The 14,223-nt window shown below is 31.9% G+C and overlaps 1 protein-coding gene across 1 annotated transcript in view; it reads left to right on the top strand.

Annotated features, from left to right (window-relative positions):
• Window positions 1-14,223, top strand: part of LOC145259794 (cyclin-dependent kinase 2-like) — a 95,451-nt gene that overhangs the window by 45,065 nt on the left and 36,163 nt on the right. Inside the window, exons 3-4 of the mRNA XM_080117559.1 lie at window positions 351-471; window positions 8,502-8,672. Of these exons, the coding sequence (XP_079973685.1) occupies window positions 351-471; window positions 8,502-8,672 (292 nt within the window). The remainder of the gene's footprint in view (window positions 1-350; window positions 472-8,501; window positions 8,673-14,223) is intronic.

Below are 14,223 nucleotides of genomic sequence, written 5' to 3'. Positions count from 1 at the left end.
AGTATTTTGTATAGTTTCTTATTTTTAACTCATTTTCCCAAACTTACCGTGTTCAAAAGAGAATTGGGCACCATTTTAAATTTTCCAATACATCGGTAAACACTGTTTTTCGAGCTGAATAAACATGTTACATTAAAAATAAAAACATTAAAAAGTATCCAGTTAAGTAGAAAAATAACTTATCTTGCCTTTGATAACATTTATTTGTTACATATTTGTTTTTTGACAACTTTTTCGAATCTGTGTATAATAATACAAACCTGAACTTTGTTTTGTGCATGTTATGCATATGTTTATATCTATTTATTGATTTTTTTAAATTTTTTATTTTTATTTTTTATTTCTTACAGACTTCTAGATGTTGTGCACAGTGACAAGAAGTTATATCTGGTATTTGAATATCTCGATCAAGACTTAAAGAAATATATGGATTCTTCTCCAGCTGCCGGCCTCTCCCCTGATTTGATCAAGGTATTGTAATCTCAACTCTCGTTATGTGTTTTCCATGTATCTTCTATCATCTGTTATATAAAGTGCAGTTATCTGTGTGTTGGTATGTTCAGCTGAAACTTAAAAATTACACAACAAGCCCCTGTAAAGTTTTTTTTTTTTTTAATCGGCATAACCTCCAAGAATTTTTTTAAAATTACATTTTCATCCCAAACAAGGCATCGTGCCACTTTGATGGAGGGGGGCTACTATCAGGGACATAAATTTCAGGAATACTTTGTAGGGAATTGACCAGCAAGATGTCTGTTTGCATTACACTTTAACTTCTGCATGTCAGTACAATTGGGGAAGCAGGAGCTCAGAAGGGAATTCCGAAGTCTAGCACTCTTAGCGAAGAAACTATTAAGAGTAGACGGCTTTCTTACATGTAGGAGGAGTGGGATTTTGCTGCTTGTCGGGTTTGTCAGGAGTATTTATGTTGAGGGGGCACAAGGGTTTGTAATTCGTCGGAGCATTCACCATTAAAATACTTGTAAAACAGGCAGAGGGATGCAACATTTTGTTGATGGAACAGAAGTTGAAGCTTAGATGACTTATCAGGTTGGTGACTTTCTTTAGAACCCTGTTCAAGAAGGAGAGTAGTATGCACCAGTCTAGATGTGACAACAATACTCCATACATGGGTGAATAGTGGTCTTGTAGAAGTACAGGATACTTTCGGGCATGTGTAACTTTCTAGCATGGTAGAGAGAGCCCACCTTCTTTGCAGCAGTCTTGGCAATGCTCTCAATGTATCTGTTCCAACTCCTATTCATTGTGAACGTTAAGCTGAGGAGTTTTAACGGAGTACTTTCAGGTAATGTATCTTTAGCCATAGCTAGTATTGGTGGTTGACAAAGTTTCTTGTAATTATTAAAAGAAACGAGCTTAGTCTTGGCAGCATTGAACGTTACCATCCATTTTTGTCCCCATTCCACTACAGACTGGAAGTCTTCCTTTAGGGTGTCTGACGTTACCTTGCATATGTGTTCATTCGTTTTCCCCTCGTGCCTGTTATAGAACATGGTGTCGTTAGCATATATGCCCATCTCGGACCATTTTATCAGGGAGGTCATTTATGAATATCAGGAATAATAAAGGTCCAAGGATCGACCCCTGGGGTAAATAACATCTAAAATCTAGAGGTAAACATTCATTCTTTAGGGGTCGAATGATGATAAGTATCATTTAATGTTATCAAGAATTAAAAATGATTTTTAATGTTATCGCATGTTAATACAGCCTAAGAAATGAGTTGGCATTTTTTTTTTTTTAATTGAAAGACGCTGAGTTTTATCGTTTCTTAACTATTGTCATTTCTGTACAGAGAAAGAGAAGCTTAGTTTTACTTGTAATTTAATTTGGTGCTTTCAGTAGCGGTCTGAAGACCTAAGTTTTATAGTTTTGCTCCTCATAAACAAACATTTCTCTTTTAGGGGAGGTGGGGTGGGTGAGAAATTTAAAACTATTTAACATTTTTTGTTTAGTTATTTAAGGTCCTGGGCCATACCTGGTAGCACTGCTAGTCTATTGTACAAAGTGCAAGTATCTGTATGTCCAGTTAAAACTTGAAAAATACACAGCAAATACTTACAAAGTTAGTATATTTTTTTTAATTAGTGGTATCCCCTGATGTATATTTAAAATTAAAAAAAAAAAAAAAGACATCCATTATTTGGCCATTTGTAGCATTTAATGTTATTGAGAGATACATGTATCTTTTAATGTGATGTAAAGGGAAGTAAGCTGATGTTGCGTGTGTGTGCTTAGAGAGAGGAATGGGATAGGGTGAAGAAGAAAGAGGGGACAGAAAGAGAGGGGTAAAAGTTGTTATACTTTTATCTTGGGAAATGCTGGCTAGCCCTGCTAGTCTCTTCTATAAAGGAATGTTATCTCTCTGTAGGTGTGTATGTTCAACTAAAAGTCAAAAACTACACTTTAAATCCCGACAATGATAATATATACGAAATCTGGACAAATTAAAATATATTTAAGTATATTTTATGTCTGGGCAAAGCCCCCCACCCCCTTCACACACACAGCTGGTAATATATATATATCTTTTAATTTTTAATGGAAAAAATGTGTTCATGAACTTTGTTTTCATCGCTTATAGCTGTGACAGAGACTAATGTTTATCTTAAAAACAAAAACCTTTTCAGTTTTTTGATATATTAAAAACTTCCAGGCCCCCCCCCCCCCAATCTCTATCCCAGACACAATAGAGTAAAGAGTAAATTTTTTTTTTTTTTTTTTTTTTTTTTTTTTTTCCATCTTTGGGCTGGCATTTTTTTTTTTTTTTTTTTTTTTTTACTGGAATCTTCGACCCATCAATCAGTTAAAGAAGGATAACCCAGGTTTTTTTTTTTTTTTTTTTTTTTAATTTATGCTATAGGCATCATAACAATAATTTTGATTCTGCTGTTAGCAGCTAGACATCTGCCTCTGCAGAAAAAAAGGTTTATAATGAAAATCTTTAGGGGTTGTTTCTTTGGTGTGAAGTGGGTAGTGGCGCTAGGGGTTCTACACAATAAATTTGACTCTGCATCAATATTGAAATCTCTGATAATGGGGAATTGCCATATTAAAAGACACTTGATGTGAGCATACACAATGTATGTGTGTATGTATGCATTAATATATATATATATATATATACACACACACACTTATGCAGATACATTGGTATATATATTAATGTAATGCATGCACACACACACACACACACACACATATATGCGTGTATTACATTAATATATCTATACACAATGTATCTGCACACGTGTGTGTGTGTGTATATATATATATATATATATATATATACATACACACACACACACCTAATGTATGTGCGTGTATATATGTTCATGTATACTTATACACACAATATAGGTGTGTGTGTGTGCATACATTCTGTGTATAAGTATACAAATATATATAAATATATACATATATATATGCACAATGTGTGTGCATGTTTATATTTGTCTGGGTTCATATGTTTGTGTGTTTGTTCATGTCTATGTATATGTAGTTATATGCATGCCTATATAGGTGTGTGTGTGTGTGTGTGAACATACATATAAAATGGATCTTTACCCCCATCAAACTATTTTTGAATTTTTGTCTCCTTGCAGATATTTTTGCTAATGGCCAACCGATATCCGTCATGTGCACGTTATGTATGTCTTCAGGATGATCCTTGCGCAATTTTTATTTATTTTATTTTTTTTATTTATTTTATTTATTGCTTCCATGGATGATTCTAATATTTTTTTTTCTCTATTTTCTTAAAAATTCATTTTATTTTTATTTCCTTTAATACTCTCATCCATCTTCCAATTGTTTATCTTGATTTTGTGGTGCTGCTGGTGATACGGGCGATTCTTCATTTTAGGGACATTTTTTTTTTTTTTTTCCCTCATCTCTTCATTTAAAAATAATTTTTTTTTTCCAAGTTGATGTATTTTCTATTGAAGTAAAAAAAAAAAAAAAAAAAAGCAATCATCCTTTTTTCTTTTGTGATCCTCATTTCTTATCTGAGCCAAAAATATTTCCAAAATTAATGACGAAAATAATTTTCAGAATAAAAGAATAGCTTAAAAAAAAAACACATGGTGACATCAAGTCTCGACACTGGAGAAATTTTCAGGCTTTTTTTTTTTTTTTTTTTAATAAAATTAATGGACACAAATTCTAGGGTTAGCGTAAACAAAGGAGACCTCATTTAACTCGCTATGGCTATCGTTAAAGTAATGTTTTATATATATTTCTATCTATATCTTATTATATAAAAAGAACTTTGTGTCTGTCAGTTTGTTCCCTATGGACTCTAAAACGGCTGGACTGATTTTTTATGAAATTTCATACAAATATATCCTGTGTGCCTAGTGTTCTTAGATAGGTTTTGAGTCCCCAGGCAATGAATCGATTTAATTGAAAATTTTTTTTACCAATTTCGATGACAATAAAAATCTATATGTTTATACTAGCAGGGAGACACGATGTTGCCCAGGATTTAATGATGATCAATGAATATTTCACACTTTTATTTTTATTGCAATCAAAATCTGTCAAATCGCCCATTTTTCAATCAAATCGATTGATTGCCTGCTCTTGTTGGATAGCCGTTGCTGTGCACTGGGAGGAAGCGTAACATGCTTCCCCACAGTGATGTAGTCCGCAATACATTGTAGTCTACATTGCACTGTAGAGAACCTACTGTTGATTTTATAAAATTATTTTTTTATATAATGTATGGCTTGATTTAAAGTTTTAAATTGCAAAATTCAAGTGTAATGATTCACTTGTGCTTTAAACAGAAACTTTCATTTTGAACGTGCTCCAGTCATATCACAGAACCTAGTGTTGATTTTTATGTCAAGACTTTTGGCTTGTCTGGTAATAAAACTTCTCAAATGCAATTGTGATGTTAGTCTGTATAAGGTATTAAATTTATTCAGAATCATCCGTTCTTTCTTTCATCAGATTATTAGTTATTAAGTTAGATCCATGTCCAAGGAATCTATATCTAAAATTTCAAGTGTTTAGACCCAAAATTGTAGGAGGAGTTTGGTAGAGTTCTCAAAGGTCAAATCGTTGAACTTTGACCCCTTAACAGCCAAATTTCTGGCCAAAACCCGACAACATAGATTTTCCCAAATCTCAGTACCCGTTATATCAAATTTTGAGTCTGTAGACTAAAAATTAACAGAGTTATTGCGTAGGGAAATGTACACACACAGACACGTTCACTTTTATATATATATAATTAAATAAGAATTACAGTTAAGTTTACCAAAATAATCCAAAATGGCAAAACTAAAATATATTATAGATATTGAAGAGTTAATATTTATAAAGTAATCTCAACCAGATGTAAAAGCTCGATAAAACCAAATAGGAAATAGAGCTTATAATAAGGGCAATTAGTTAATAAAACATGTTAAAAAAACACTTTGAAAAAGAGTTAAAAACATATTTGATTTAAAAAAAGGAAGCACAAAATAAGTGGATAGTCCTTAATCCGCGGAGTTTCGAAGAAATAGTTTCCTTTCGAAACTCTGCGGATTAAAGACTATCCACTTGTGCTTCTTTTTTAAAATTAAATATGTTTTTAACTCTTTTTCAAAGTGTATTTTAAGTAGTTTTATTAACTACTTTTCCTTATATATTGGTTGGATCATTTATCAAACTCCTCGTGAAATTAAAATGCAAAATAAATATTCATACCGAGAGGAAGCTTCACATGCCTCGCCACACTGATTTACACCATAATAATTATAGTCTACGGTGCACTGTAGAGAACCTACTGTTAATTTTACGAAATTATTTTTTTATATATGATGGTTTGAATTAAAGTTTAAAATGCAAAAGTCAAGTATCATGCTTCAATTGTGTTCTAAGCATAAAGCATTGATTTCAAATGCGCTCCTGTCATATCAAAGAGCCTATGGTTGATTTTGTATGTCGAGCCTTTCAACTTGTGCGGTAATAAAACTTCTCAAATGCACTTTTAATGTTGGGGTGTTTAAGAATCGCCTGTTTCTTCTTTCATTGGATTATTTCGATTATCTTTGGAGACATTCTCATACAACACCTATCTAAGAACACTGCCAGGCACATAAAGTACTTTCATGAAGTACAATAGCTTTCTGATCACATGTATGTGATCAACATTGTGAAGTTAACTAATTATCATATTGATTTGCAAAAGAACATCTCATTAATTAACTTCATTTTCTAATTTGATGGTTGTTTTCATGGTTCTATTTAATTTTTTTATATTTTAGTTTTATGTGTTTATTATTTTGGGTAAAAGTATTTTTCTGATTTTTTTTTTACAAATTCTTTCTGTGGGTTGCGATTCTTGATTTTCTTAAAGTTTCTGAAATAATTCTGGGACATAAATCATGTTAGCTGTGTTTACTTTGCATTGCTTGGGAGTCTTTACTTTTTTTTTTTCTTCACTCCTTGACCCCAACCACACAAATAATACAGACGCCCCCCCCCCACCATTTTTGAGTTCATTTCTTGTAAGAAAATATTTTTTTAAAATATAATTCAATGAAGGTATATATGCAATTAGAAAACAAATCAGTTTAGCAATAAAATTGCTCTGTAAAGTATGAAAATATATTTATAGCAGTTTAGCTACACAGACTAAGTGTACATACAAAGATATAATGGAAATAGTATTCCAACAGAATAGAGGAATGAAAAGGAACAAACTGAGTTATGTGTTCATCAACGTTTCATCTTTATTTCATCCAGAGGAAGTCTCGAAATAAAGACAAAACGTTGATGAACACATAACTCAGTTTGTTCCTTTTTATTTCTCTATACACAGATATATATCTTGGAAGTATTTTAACCTTTAAAACTGCGATTTTTTTTGGAAACTTCTTTGCTCGTAAATCAATTAATTTCTTGCAATTATTTTGCTTCCAAAAATTTATTAGTCTTAATATTACTGTGAAGATCATCAGTTGTTTACCATGAAGAACTGTTTCGCTGAAGGATATATATATATATATATGATTTTCAGAATGTGAGAGATTGTATATAATAAATTCCACAGCCAAACAACGTCGCAGCCTGTCATCGTCCTTTCGAGTTAAAACTCCTACTTGTGAGACATCAGCTTGGGGTTATTAGCTGGTTGGATGACCGCGTCCCTTGTTGAGACGAAGTAGGTTCATTTCACAGTCGGATTTCGGCGCGGTTTGCTTAATCTGTGTTGGTTAATTGAAATTCTTGTGTGTAGGGCGTTTGCTCAGTTGGTAGAGTGCTTGCCTTGCATGCAAGAGGCTCGGGTTTCGAACCCTGAGTTCGGATGTGTCTAACTGATGAGCCCAAATGAGGGCGAAACTCGAGTCTTGGACTTCCGGTTCTTTGACTGTCATGGCTCTTGTTGCTGCGACGTTGTTTGGCTGTGGAATTTATTATATATATGTATATAAAATTTAAGTTTAAAAGCCAAAAGCTTCTGTAAACTTATATATGTTAATATTTATATAGTAATATCAACCAAATAAAAAAAGCTCCATATAACCAAGATAGAAAATGGAATGTGTCATAGAAGAACACAAATTTAAGACTGTAAATTATATTTTACATGAATTTATTGTTCGACAGGATACTCAAACAAATATTAAAAAATATTAAAATTTCCTTAATCCGTGGAGTTTCAAAGAAATGCATTTGTCTATTCAGAAGAAAGATATTAGCAAATAAATATTATTGCAAAGTTATGGATTTGCTGGTACTGGCATAAATAGAAACAGCATTATATGAAAACTAGTCATAAATGCAAAAAATATTTTTCGTGCAGACTTCATGAAATGGTGAAAAGAAATGAAAAAATAAAGATAAATTTAAAAATCCAGATGAAATGATATGAAGATGTTAAGTATTTTCGAGACAAAATGATTACAGGAGTCAGTGTTCCCCTAAGAAGAAATCGGATTTATACTGTTGACAAAAAGATCCAAATTAAAAATTCCAAATGCGTGTAATCCAGGTTTGTAGAAAAATTTGTTTGCAAGCAGTCGAGAAATAAAGATTATTTCAAATCATTATCATTCCTCTACATACATTTTGAATTTCAATTTGAATCGTTTTTCTTATTTGACTATCCTGTTGAACATGTAAAATATAGTTTTAAATTGTTCTTTTTGGACAGATGGTTTCTTAAAACCCCAAGTCCTCGTCAGGCAACTTCAAGTTTTTTTGAGAACTGGTTTCTTCTATGGAAAGCAATCATTTTTTAAGTCGCCTGACAGGGCTTGTCGTTTTAAACAACCATCTGTCTGAAACGTTAGCATGTCCAGTGTTGCAAGCTTGTAAATTTGTTTATATTAATAAAAATATCTTGCTCTTCTTTTATTGGGCACTTTTAGTAATCTCGTTAAATTCAATAGTTATCACTCTTGAATACCTATAACTTGGTATATGTTACATACTTTTAAACGTATAAAATGCATTTGATTTTCTTTATCTTTTATTTCCAGAGTTATATGTATCAGTTACTAAAAGGCATCGCTTATTGTCACTCGCATAAAATCCTACACAGAGATTTGAAACCACAGAATTTATTGATAGATGCTGAAGGTAACATTAAATTGGCAGATTTTGGTTTAGCAAGAGCATTTGGCGTACCTGTACGAACTTACACACATGAGGTAAGTAATAAGATGTCCACCTAGTTTTTAATTTTTTAAATTAAATTTTTTTTTTTTTTTTTTTTTTTAACGACTCCTTATCATTGTTAATTTTTTTTTTTTATTTCGGACTATTAGTCTCATCTTTATTAGTTGTTGTTTTTGGATCTTTTTATTGGTTCACAACGTTTCGACCAACTTCCTCTGGCCTTCGTCAGGTGGTAACCACGACGGATAGGGAAAAAAAAAATTAACATATAATGCTCATCTAAAAAAAAAAAAAATGAATTCCAATTAAGGAATAGTATATACTAGACCACCCGTGACCCGTTGGGTCAGTACGTTATATTAGGTATGGAATTCATGTATGAGCGTGACACTTGTGGCATAAAGAAAATAGTTTTTTTTTACATAACAGAAGCATTTCTATGAAAGTATATTAAAATGAAAAAAGAATATAGATAGATTTCTATGAGTCGTTCTGTTTATTATAATTGTTATTTTTTTTTAAATTACAGTTACTGAATTATAAGTGGTTGGTCATACTTATAGGTAAATATGCACTGAACAGGTATCATAATCCTTATTATAGTTAAATTCAAATTTTGATATATCATCTTTTAAATGAAATTGTTAGTTGAAAGTACAGAATAATAAAAAAAAACACTCTCCACATGTTAATAATGGCTTTTTAAATAGAAAATGAAAATAAAATGTAACTTTTTTCATTTAATTTAAGCAAACATTCAGTACCCATTGTGTAAAGGAAAACACTATTTAATGTAATAGAAATGTGTGCATTTACCGATTCAGCTTTCCGTTTGGAAATGTAAGCAGACGACTTTAAAAAACATGGGAAGAAGAAAAAGAAATTTTTTTGTAATAACGCCCTCTAGTAAAAAGGTCTGCATTAGTTAAGGGGGATAACTCTATCCAGTTTTACATCGCTCTCTTTTTCTCTCTCTCACACATACACGTAACTATTTCTCGCGTACGTAACGAAAACAGAGGGAGTAGGAGTGTTGAAATCTATTAGAGGGAAAGTGAGAGGTGTTTTCTTTCCATAAATTGTATAGGGTAATATTTCATATTATTAATAGATTCATAGATAAATAGATTTTATAATATATATTATAATTATCTATGAATCTATGTATTATTTGTATATATAAATAACTATTTGATCAAATTAAATGAAATTGTTTGTATTAAAAGCGATATAAAAATTCCGGAATTGGAATAACGGATTGAAGACGTTGCTATTTACGCATGCGCAACCGGATGTTGAAAACCGGAAATCTGATTGCAAACATACAAGATCCATAGACTTTTAGTATTATATAGATATATATATATATATATATATATATATATATCCTTATCATTGGTTCTGTTTTATTAACATACAGGTTGACTTGCAAGCCCCTGTCTAGGTAGCTGGTTAGCTGAACACATGGTAGATCTCCTCCCACACCTAAGAAAACACATGGTAGATCTCCTCCCACACCTAAGAAAAACACATGGTAGATCTCCTCCCACACCTAAGAAAAACACATGGTAGATCTCCTCCCACACCTAAGAAAAACACATGGTAGATCTCCTCCCACACCTAAGAAAAACCATAATGAAGATTGACTGCAGAGAGTTGCGATTTATTCACAGCAGCTCCTTCCAAAATTGATTGGTGAATTCCAAATCTTGAGCTATCTTGACGGCATCGCTCGGGCATTCCTCATGTCTATATCAACAAAGGCATTTTCTCTATTATTGATATCCGTCGTAAAAAAGAGCTTTGCTTTGTTGATATGGAAATCATGAAAACCCCAGAAATATATACCATTGTAAGATTAGTGGGAAAGAACTCCGGCAGAGTGTTTGATTATGAAAAAATTAAAAACAAAGAATATATGTTCTGAACTGCTGTGATATATTCGTTCAATTCAAGTGGTGTCCTGCCTGGTATAAGCAGTGACGACTATGACTCTCCATTTATCTATCCCCCTCGAGGGATTCATGAATTCATTGTTGTTCATCATTTTTGATGTTGCCCAGGTGTTCAGATTGTTAACATATGCTTCTTGCTGCTGTCCACATAGCTATCTTCTTTGGTTTAATCTTTGCTGGTTGTTAGAAGAGAGTAATTTGATGACGATCAGGTGCCACCGGTCTATCATGGTAATCCCTCTGAGCAAGGTGTTCTGATTCAAAACCCTGTTCATACTGTTTCTCAAAGAGTTTGATGTATTGCCATAGCTTTCTTTGCAGTTACGCAGACAATAGGTTGCAGTTTCTTTCTGTCAGAGCAGCGCCCATACTGGGCGATTGTTCTGACAATTGTACCCAGACGTATCTTCTGCTCAGCATAGTAAAATACGAAACCATGAACAGAATTATTTCCGTTTACGTCTGTATTACACCAGGCATCTACTTTCCATGACCTCACATTATCCTGATCGGAGGGATAAAGTTGATTCTTGACCATGCCCAAGGGTCTCCCACAGACTAGCAGAGGGAAGGCAGCGCCTAATTTTTTCTTTTGACAGCAGTGTTGTTCTGTTACCGTATACAGCCCCTAGTATTCCCAAATGGTCACTCATCTAGTATTAATCAGGCTCATCATTGCTTAACGTTGGTGATCTGTCGTGAACTAGTGTGTCAATGTGACTATGCCATTCGATTATTAAGAAAAATTAAAAATTAAGATTGTATGTTGTGTTGAACTTCTGTAATATATTATTCGATAATAAACATTTATGTGTATGTTTTATCCTTATGGAATTGTCAATGTAGAGATAACTGTTCAAGCCACTTAAAAGATTCGAACTCTGGAACAAGGGGGTGTAAACCATATGATCAGAAATCATTTCAGTTACACACGTACTAAAATAAGGTCACCTATAACTCTGCATATTCATAAAAAAAAAAAAAAAGATGCCAAAGTTAAGTTCAGTCTGACCTTGGGAGTAGCTCTACGATTGACTAATGAAAACACACACACACACTAATATATATATATATATATATATATATATATAGTCAGTAGAGTTTAGTTTCCTAGAAGTACATCCAATGAAACAACATGTGTCTACCAAAAGAGTGCTCAATGAGTGAACAGAGCAGGTATATTAATGCCATTAATGTTTGTATAAATAAATTTATATGTATTAGTGATGGGACGATTCCAATATTTTACCCGATTCTGAACTCCTTTATGTATTTAAATATGGATGTGCTATTTTTCCTGATTATTGTAAAAACATGTGTTGAATATGCAGACATTTTCTCGTGTATAAAAATACACTTGTGGGGTAGGGGGTGATCTATAGATTTTAGTTTCAAATCAAAAGATATTTATTTTATTATTAATACCAGCAGTAGATTTTGTTTCAAACAAAAATCAAAGTTAAAAAAAGAAAGAAAAAAGATAAAGGGATTATTTTTGGCATCGATAAATAGGCACAAATCTTTTTTCCAATTTTGATACCAATTCCAACATCCCTAGAAATTTCAGATTTTTCTGATTCTCGATTCCGATTAATCTTCTAGTAGTAATAATAAATATGGAGATCATGAAAGCTCAAGAAATATATATCTTTGTAAGATTAATGCGGGAGAACTTGTATATTTGGATTTTAATTTGAATCTGTTTGTCTTATTTGAGTATTCTGTTGAAATATAGTGTTAAATTTGTGTTCTACATATAGATATCTGAATAAAAACAAATTTACATGGTCGCAACACTGAACATGCTAATGTTTTGGACAGATGGTTGGTTAAAACCACAAGTCCTCGTCAGGTGACTTAGTCTTTTTGAGGGCTGTTTTTTTCTATGGAAACCGATCAATTTTTAAAGTCGTCTGACAGGGCTTGTGGTTTTAAACAACCATCTGTCCAAAACATTAGCATGTCCAGTGTCGCGAGCTTGTAAATTTGTTTATATTAATAAAAATATCTTGCTCTTTTATTGGGCACTCTTAGTAATCTCGTTAAATTCAACAGTTATCACTCTTGAATACCTATAAGCTGCTATATATATTACATACTTTTAACGTATAAAATGCATTTGATTTTCTTTATTTTTTTGGTGAATAGATATGGAGTATAAGAAGGCTATAGCAATGCAGGGAACTGGGTGTTGTATTGGCGTGACGTATGAATAAAAATGATTTTTTGTTTGTTCGTTCTCATATCACTTCAACAGCCAGTTCCCTGCATTGCTATAGCCTTCTTATACTCTTACATATAAAAAAACAGAATAATTTTAAATTGCATTTTATAGTAAGTCGAAAGACCCCTAAAATACTTCAAATCAGTTGGAAACCATGATATGGTAAAAAAAAAAAAAAAAAAGTGTGAAAGTAGAGATTATACAAAAAAAGGATTATCGTTCGCAATCTGTATAATTTTCTATTAATGAGAGGCTAAATATAATCAGAATCGGATTTAAAAAAAAAAAAAAAAAAAATATCTGTTCATCTCTGAAGGACAATTTGCAGACCCAGGTGATTATTTGAACTGAATTGGAAGTTTGTAATTTGAAAATTCTGAGATAAACAAATTTTGTCTTTTTTATATAAATTATAAATCTTAAAAAAAAATTCTTTAAAAGTGTCTATTATTTAACATTATGTAGACTAAAAATTGGTTTTATATTATTTATTCCTATGTTGTGATATTTGGTTACATATGGCCAGGGTAACATCAAGATAGAAAAAAAAAAAAAAAAAATTCAACTGTAAATTTATCAAAACAAAAAGTAAAGATTTCTTTTTCAGTATAAAGTATGATCAAGGGAAACAACTCTTGTATAAGTTTAATAGAGTTATCCATCAGTTCACCATTCTTTCAATAAGTGCCTATCAACGAGAAAGTAGGATTCAACTTATTTTTTATTCTTAAACAAACATACTTTGTCGCCAGCAAATAAATATGTGCATGTTTGTTTACAAATAAAAAATTGACTGAATCCTGCTTTAAAATTGTAAGGACTTATTGAAAGAAGAATGTTTTTTATGAATGTATAAAATTTATTATAGAAAATCTGGACACTATTATAATTAAGAGAATTATTAATATTTAAAAAAAAAACAAAAAAAACTAAAACAAAACATGATTTACATTTGTTATTGTTGTGATTAAAAATATGTTTCTCAGTTAAAAAATGATAAATTTCTTGTATTGGGTTGACTGTTTGATTTACTTTTCTCATCTTGAGTGTTATTCTCACAATGTTTCGCCTGATGTAACCTCTGGTCTTCTTCTGGAATCATTCTGTCAAACTCCAGAATTTCGAATAGAACCCTTTATTTTACTGGTGCTGCCAGATCAGGCTGTCTGAAGATATTGACTTCCTGAGTCGAAATGCACCTAACATTGATGCTTTTTGTTTTTCTACTTCCTTTTGCAAAACTTTTTTATGTTCTGCAAAAATAAAAACAAAAACGACAACCCACCTTTTCCCCCTTTTCCTTCTCCCCATTTTCCCCTTTCTATCTCCCCCACTTTCTGACTGGTTTCCTAACTTTAAATGTACCAAACATTAATACTGTAACCCTTTTCCCTCTCCCATTGC

The sequence above is a fragment of the Euprymna scolopes genome, chromosome 35 (assembly GCF_053919585.1).
Source record: "Euprymna scolopes isolate OS-2025 chromosome 35, ASM5391958v1, whole genome shotgun sequence".
In the NCBI taxonomy this organism is placed as follows: Eukaryota; Metazoa; Mollusca; class Cephalopoda; order Sepiida; family Sepiolidae; genus Euprymna; species Euprymna scolopes.
This window is presented reverse-complemented; position numbering and strand designations above follow the sequence as displayed.